The sequence below is a fragment of the Lolium rigidum genome, chromosome 4 (assembly GCF_022539505.1).
Source record: "Lolium rigidum isolate FL_2022 chromosome 4, APGP_CSIRO_Lrig_0.1, whole genome shotgun sequence".
Classification (NCBI taxonomy): Eukaryota; Viridiplantae; Streptophyta; class Magnoliopsida; order Poales; family Poaceae; genus Lolium; species Lolium rigidum.
This window is the reverse complement of record NC_061511.1, coordinates 82719370-82727608: the sequence shown is the minus strand read 5'-3', so window position 1 is coordinate 82727608 and position 8239 is coordinate 82719370. Positions and strand designations below refer to the sequence as shown.

General features: G+C 43.7%; 1 protein-coding gene across 1 annotated transcript; it reads right to left on the bottom strand.

Moving 5' to 3' along the window:
• Nucleotides 1-448: 448 nt before the first annotated feature.
• LOC124647311 (probable serine/threonine-protein kinase PBL7) lies at nt 449-7928 on the bottom strand. Its single transcript, XM_047187275.1, has 5 exons — nt 7455-7928; nt 6360-6495; nt 1681-1939; nt 1114-1246; nt 449-691 (listed from the first exon to the last, which is right to left on the bottom strand). Exons 1-5 carry the CDS (start codon nt 7926-7928, stop codon nt 449-451), a joined length of 1245 nt encoding a protein of 414 aa, XP_047043231.1.
• Nucleotides 7929-8239: the final 311 nt, after the last annotated feature.

The window sequence follows — 8239 nt, the reverse complement described above, 5'->3', positions numbered from 1 at the left end:
ACACACACAGACACACACACGATGTAACAAGAACAGCAACAACGAGATCAGTGTCATTAGCCTAAGAGTTTAGACTTTGAACATAACACCTAGCGATCTAGCATGCCAAAATAAAATTAGGCAGCACATGGAAATTTGCCAGCTCAAAACAACACTACAATCTAGTGATGAACTTTCCACAAGACCACAACTACAGGTACTAGTCGCACCACCCAACACCATCATTTGCACATGGCTTGAGAAGTTCCCTTCAAACTCAAGACTAGTTTTCAGGACCATCATACTAAATCCATGCTTAAATTATAACCGTGCCTCCTTTACCATGCGGATGCACCTTCCAAAGCGAGAACACCAGCAGCCAAAAAGCATACGGATCCCACCATCTCAGCAGATCATGTTAGTCTCTAGATGAGAAGTTCCAGAGAAGACCACCATGAAACTTGATATCCTAGTCGAGTGGCCTGGGTGCTTGGGCATTTGGGTTGCACGATTTAGAAGTAGAACGATTCTTGACGAGTGGAACCAACGACTGGACTACATCAGCCATTAGTGGCCTATAGTCAGCCTCTGGCTGAACACACATGGCGGCAATCGCAGCCACTTGAACAGCATCTTTCAATGAATATTGACCTTCGAGTGATGGATCCAAGATCTGCACCACTTTCTCTCGATCAGTGAGCATAGGTAACGCCTGCATCAATGCAACAAGTGACAGGTTAGGTGTATGTAATGTTCAGATATGAAGAAAAAAATCATGAAACTGTGACCTTTTCCTACCAAGTACAAGAAGAAAGAGGCAGATGGATCCAAAGTAAGATACATGATGTCATGACTAACGAGCACGTGAAAAATAATAGCATGACTGAAACTATACAATTGCAGGGCACGTACAGTTTTTAGAGAAATTCAAATATACAGTAGTACATTTCCATTTCCCACTTGGAAATCACTTCAAACCTTTTGCAACCGAAAAGCCCCACAGCTCAGTGTTCCATTGCCTCTTTTAGATTGGTACATTATTCAGTTAAATTATGCTTGAAAACTGGGGAACAAAAGAGTTAAAATTAAATCCACATAAGTCACACTATATTTGTCAGCTAATGTTACACTTACCCAGTTAACTAAAACACCTTCTCCGGGAGGCCTCTTCATATCAACTGGTACCCTGCCAGTAAGCAACTCCAGAAGCACAACCCCATAACTGTACACATCTGATTTGGTTGTCAAATGCCCAGTTAATGCATATCTACAGAAATCATAGCACGTGCAGCATATTAGACAGTATAACCACAGAAAAGGGTTGCACATACAAGTATCAAATCTAATATTGGTAGCTCATTTTCTAAACCAAAGTATCCCAGCGCCTGGCTAACAAATACCACAGTTTTTCTCCTTTCTCTGTTTTGAAAAAAGAGGGCCAGACCTCTTTCCCCAATACTTTTAAAAAGCCAAAGTTTTGGAGAATACTTCAGTTTTAAAACCACAATATTTATTGGATCCAAACACGTTAAAGTATTTAATACTTCAGTATTTTCAGAAACCGAAGTATTCTCTGAATACTTCAAAAAATACTTTGATGCCAAACGGGGACTTAACATGTCCGTGAGAAAAAATTTAACAAAAGGACTGCAAATCAAGGCAACTTTTTTTCGAGGGCAAATCAAAGGAATCTGGTCTTACTCTGGTGCAACATAGCCTTGCGTGCCTAAAACTCGAGTCGACACATGACCACCAGCTCTATCAGATCCAAGCTTGGCTAAACCGAAGTCTGAGACTCTTGCATGGAAGTCCTTGTCCAAGAGAATGTTACTGCTCTTGAAATCCCTGTGTATAACAGGTGGATTAACACGCTCATGAAGATACTCAAGACCCTTTGCTGCTTCAAGAGCTATTCTCAGTCTTGTAGGCCAGTCCAATTTTGAGATGCCGCCAGAGGAACCTAAATCGAAAGGTTACATCACTATAAGTCGACAAGAAAAACATGATAAATGAATCTATCACATTAACTGGTAGGAGAACATTTTAACCAACTCCGCACGTCCATATCAATCTAATTAATGGAAATTTCAGAATATGCCAACTACCTGCGTGCTTAATACTACTGTCAAACACATACTGACGAAGCAAAAGCATATGATGTACAGAAAATTCCCTCTATGCCACTGAATAACTCTCCAGTTCCTTATTAACATTGGACAAGCCATTGAACAAGTCTTTGTGCCTTGCCTTCCCAGTCACCAGTTTTCACTATTTTCTTCCTTCCATGCCATTGATTTGACCATTGTGCCCTGGAGGAGGGTGCATAAATGAGTACCATCGCGGCAAAATGGTCACCATTCATGGCATGGAGGAATAAAATATTGATTTGGAGGGATGGAAGGAATAGGGATCCAGTGAAAAGCAGGGACTGTAGTGCATTTCTGCATGTCAAACAACTGATAGCAAATTTCACCTTACAGCTTCCTAAGTAATGATATCTATAAATATCCTCACTTGGTAACAAACATCTATAGAAGGCTCCTTTGAAACTACAAGGCACCTTTAAAAAATCCATATACATACTAAATGGTTTCATGACTAAACTGCAAAGACCGTTTAAAATAATGGCGTGAATCCCAAACCAGACACCAGATATTCGACTTTAATCTTTGTAATGGATGGTTTTTTATTCGGAACAAGGTCCATATTTTCGTAACAAAAGATGCAAGCTACAGGATAGGACAAGCAAGTTGTCGCTTGAAGACAGAATTTGGTTTTCAAACCTAAACCTGGTTTCCATACTAGTTCGTACTCCTTCCTACTAAATAGATAGATTCACACAAACAGACGGTCAGCATGTGTTCTTTAGCAACTATACCGAGACAATAACATAGATATTAGATAGTACATTTAACTCTCCTCTTGTAAGAGGTGAATGGCTCTAATCTACATTTTTTAAAAGTCACATGAAATAATCTGAGGGATATAGGACCTCGGGAACAAATGCTTCATGTGGAATCTAGAAGCCACTCAAAAGGTGGGACACTAATAACTAATAAGACTGTACCCATAATTCATTAGGTACCTTTTTTCGATAAAGATTCATTAGGTACCTACCAACCTTGCTGAGGTCCAGGACATTCACCAATCAAACAACAACCTAGAGCCAGAAACATCAATCACTTTATCAATAGCCTAGATCGTAGTACAAATATTTATGTGGACACTTAGAAGACGATGGATTTTTTGGTATATCTGCGCTCTTTTCTTTACTAGGAATGTTAGTGAATGGTGATCTCACAATTAAACCAAAAAAAAATGTATCTCCTGATTTGTTTTCTTCAATGCCATGAAATTGAAAGAATATTTGGCTTTTTTTTTTTGAGGGAAGAATATTTGGCTTTGTCAATGAATGATTGTCACCATAAAGCAAATGGCAGTGAATGAAGAAAGTACACTCTATCAATAAAATGTGATGTTCAGAACTTCACATATTACATTAGTGCCTCAAAAACCATGAATGATTTGGATTCAGGGCATAGTCACGGATTCGGTTAGATCATGTGAAGATTCAGAATCTTTAACAGTTGAAAGAGCAATGAAGGGCGTTTTACTCAGCTTTTGAGGTCGAGGGTACACTTATTTGGGGTATAAAATGACAGCATGTGTGCTGGAAACTGGAAAGACCACTGTGCTTTCTTACTTTCCATATATTGGAAATGTGCTTTGATTTATTCAGACTGAAACTTTGGGTAGATGATTTATTCATTATTAAGGTGTTTGGTTTGAGGAATGGTTGGCCCATCCATTGCTACCTAGTACTATATAAGCATATAAAATGTGGGACTGGGTCATGTCACCGATGTTGAGGGAGCCCAAGATAGATCAACTAAGCCATGATGGATGAGGTGATCCTGAAAACCAAAGACCTCTATATTGCTCATCTATCCTTCTAAAGGTGTAATATGGAGCATCATGTTAATAATGTATCCTATATTAGCACTTGTGAGAAATGTTCTCCATAATCTCTCCCCCACAATCATACACCAAACAACAACAATGATACTAAAGAAGTATTATCACTGTCTCTAGCCATAAAACTTCCAACTTCATTAATGAAACGCTGAAAAGTCATAAGACTCAAATTTATAGTAATGTTTATTCCGCCTTTTGTAGCTTGAAGCTACAAAAGGGACATCTATAAGATGGCCAAGTTTAGGGAGAGGAAGACGAGGGATGTCAACGAAGTCAAATGCATCAAGGACGGAGATGATCAACTTCTTGTGAAGGATGAGGCGATCAAGCGTAGATGGCGGGAGTACTTTGACAACCTTCACAATGGAGAGGCTGTGAGCTCTACCATTGAGCTAGACGACTCCTTTGATGATACCAGCATGTGCTTTGTGCGACGTATCCAGGAGTCTGAGGTTAAGGAGGCGTTAAGGAGGATGAAAGGCGGCAAGGCGATGGGTCCCGATGGTATCCCCATCGAGGCGTGGAGAGGCCTTGGGGACGTAGCGATAGTATGGCTAACTAAGCTTTTCAACCTCATTTTTCGGTCAAACAAGATGCCCGAAGAATGGAGGCGGAGTATTTTAGTACCAATCTTCAAGAACAAGGGGGATGTTCAAAGTTGTACTAATTACCGTGGAATCAAGCTGATGAGCCATACTATGAAGCTATGGGAGAGAGTCATTGAGCACCGCTTAAGAAGGTTGACAAGCGTGACCAAAAACCAATTTGGTTTCATGCACGGGAGGTCTACCATGGAAGCCATCTTCTTGGTACGACAGCTGATGGAGAGATATGGGGAGCAAAAGAAGGACCTTCATATGGTGTTCATTGATTTGGAGAAGGCCTATGATAAGATACCTCGGAATGTCATGTGGTGGGCCTTGGAGAAACACAAAGTCCCAATAAAGTACATTACCCTCATCAAGGATATGTATGATAATGTTGTGACAAGTGTTCGAACAAGCGATGGCGACATCGATGACTTTCCAATTAGAATAGGGCTACACCAAGGGTCAGCTTTGAGCCCTTATCTTTTTGATTTGGTGATGGATGAGGTCACAAGGGATATACAAGGAGACATCCCATGGTGTATGCTCTTTGCGGATGATGTGGTGCTAGTCGATGATAGCCGAACGGGGGTTAATAGAAAGTTAGAGTTGTGGAGGCGAACTCTCGAATCGAAAGGTTTTAGGCTTAGTAGAACTAAAACTGAATACATGAGGTGCGGTTTCGGTTCTACTAGGCACGAGGAGGGAGAGGTTAGCCTTGATGGGCAGGTGGTACCGGAGAGAGACACTTTTCGATATTTGGGGTCCATGTTGCGAGAAGGATGGCGATATCGATGAAGATGTGGGCCACCGAATCAAGGCTGGTTGGATGAAGTGGCGCCAAGCTTCGGGCGTACTCGTGACAAGAGAGTGCCACAAAAGCTAAAAGGCAGGTTTTATAGGACAGCTATCCGACCTGCGATGTTGTATGGCGCAGAGTGTTGGCCAACGAAGAGACGACATATCCAACAGTTAAGTGTAGCAGAGATGCGCATGTTGAGATGGATATGTGGCCACACAAGAAAGGATCGGGTACGGAACGACGATATACGGGAGAGAGTTGGGGTAGCACCGATTGAAGAGAAGCTGGTCCAACATCGTCTCGGATGGTTTGGACATATCCAACGGAGGCCTCCGGAAGCGCCGGTGCATAGCGGACGGATAAAGCGTGATGAGAATGTTAAGAGGGGTCGTGGTAGACCAAACTTGACATGGGAGGAGTCCGTTAAGAGAGACCTGAAGGTTTGGAATATCGACAAAGATTTAGCCATGGATAGGGGTGCGTGGAAGTTAGCTATCCACGTTCCGGAACCATGACTTGGTTTCGAGATCTTATGGGTTTCAACTCTAGCCTACCCCAACTTGTTTGGGACTGAAAGGCTTGGTTGTTGTTGTTGTTGTTGTTGTTGTAGCTTGAAGCTAACTGCTCCTCCTTGCAGTTAGATATAAGCTTTGCTTCTACAGCAAAACAAAAAAATATTATGTCTGCTTCCTTCCTCAAACTAATACATGGGGCTTGGGACACGTATCACAACAACCAAAAAAGCTCCCAGCCAAATAATGCTAGTACTAATCCTACAAAAAGTAACTCAGTTAGGTCCCCACATGCACTAGCTGTGGAATCAGAAGATTTTGCCAACCCAAGCCAGTGGCCAACTAACTCTAGGAGCAGATCACGCTCAAATAGACCGCATAAGCTGGTGTCTCAATGCTGTGTGGACTTCATAACAACATGAAACCGCTTTAAGAACTTCTGATTCTATTTGGTATAAGTGAACAAAGCACATATATAGTGGGATGTTACAAAGATGGCCATACCTCCACTTGGGTAAAGATGCTCCTGGAGACACCCATTGGTCATGAACTCATACACCAGTAGTCGGTGTCCACCTTCGGAACAATGGCCAATCAAGCCCAACAAATAAGATGAACGAAGCCGACTCAATAGCTCAACCTACAAAAAGGTCACAAGTTCACAATAACATCACAAATTTTCCAAATTGACTACTGACCCCATTTCCGCTCAGCAAACTCCCTGATTAGGCTAAATAGCATCAACCTTCAGCTCAAATTGAAAACATTAGAGGCCACCATGCAGTCAAGACTACAAATATTCAAGTTCTAGTGACTAAGGGCTTCATATATACTACCTCCATCCCAAGGCTTAAGGCCTATATTTTTTTCAGAAAGTCAAACAAAGTAAAGTTTGACCAAATTTTTAGAAGAATTTATGAACAAATATGATATTTTGTAGGTACCATATGAAAATATATTTCATTATCTATCTAATGATATTGATTTTGTACTTTCCATGTTAATGATTTTTGATAAAAACTTAGTCAAACTTAACATAGTTTGACTTTCTGAAAAAATATAGTCCTTAAGCCTTGGGATGGAGGTAGTATCTGGTTTGAGATGAATAAAGCTAAAAACTGCCAAATAGCTGATAACATCTAGATAAATCACACCCAAAATCCCCAATAATCCAGCAGAACTGAAAGCACATCAGTCCTTCACAGCCGAACATCACAGACACAAAGTTTTACCCACTGAAGTAGTAGAATAAGTCACATTTACGCACCAAACAAGCGACTGCTTCATTTTCAGAAAGGTTTTTCACAAGGGCCAGCTAAAATAATAAACCGCACAGCAACCCCATTTCCGCTCAGCAAACTCCCTGATGTCTCCATTGGACTACACAAACTTGACCATTGTGGAATGACCACTCGAATAACTAGCATTTACCAACCTAAATAAGCTACCAAGTGGCCGTAAACTCTGTGGCAGGCCCAACTCCAGGCACAAGAGAAGACTCGCATTTACCATTAGGCACTCGAAATGCAGGATTTGTAGTTCTGTACCACCACTACAACGGTATACCACCCAGACCACAGACCAGAGCACGAGACTCACCTCCATATCGAACTCCTCCTCGCCCTGTTTCCCGGGGCGATCCATGAGCTTGACCGCCACCTTCCTTCCGTCGGGGAGGAGGCCGCGGTAGACGGCCCCGAAGCTCCCCTGCCCCACCATATGCGCCCGGCCGAAGCCCCCCGTCGCGGCGTGGAGCTGCCTGTAGCCGAAGACCTGCACGCCCCTCTCCGCGCCCACCACGAGCGCCCCCGCCGCGGCCCCGTCGCTGGCGGAGTTGCTGGAGGGGCTCTCCTTCCCCTGCGGCGGGATCACGGGAGGCGGCAGCGGGGCAGGGGAGGAGGAGCGCTTGGGGAGCTGGTGCGAGTTGAGGCGGCGGGAGACCTTGCGGGTGATGTAGCAGTAGTAGGCGAAGGCGGCGACGAGGGAGAGGAGCGAGAGCGCGGCGAGGGAGACGATGACGATGAGGACCACCGACTCCTCGCGCTTGTACTCGTCGCCGCCGCCGCCCGACATTGGAGCGGGGGCTCGCCGGAACCCTAGGTCTGGGGGGAGGAGAAGAGTGCGATTTGGGGAGAGCGACGAGGGTTTTGGGGGTTTGGGAGCGGCGGAAGTGGAGTGGAGTGGAGCAGCTTGGTGTTGGTGGGCTGGTGGCGGAAGCTCTCCGTTTTTTAATGCGTGGAAGCCGAGGTTCGAGACAGTGGGGAGTGGTGGACCCGTATGGTCAGGGAGTGATAAAGGATAAACAGCCTCAGTCGATACGTTCCAAACCGCACCGGTCAATTTTAGAATCGTCGGCAATCCCGTGCCGGTCCCTTCGTCAAGGA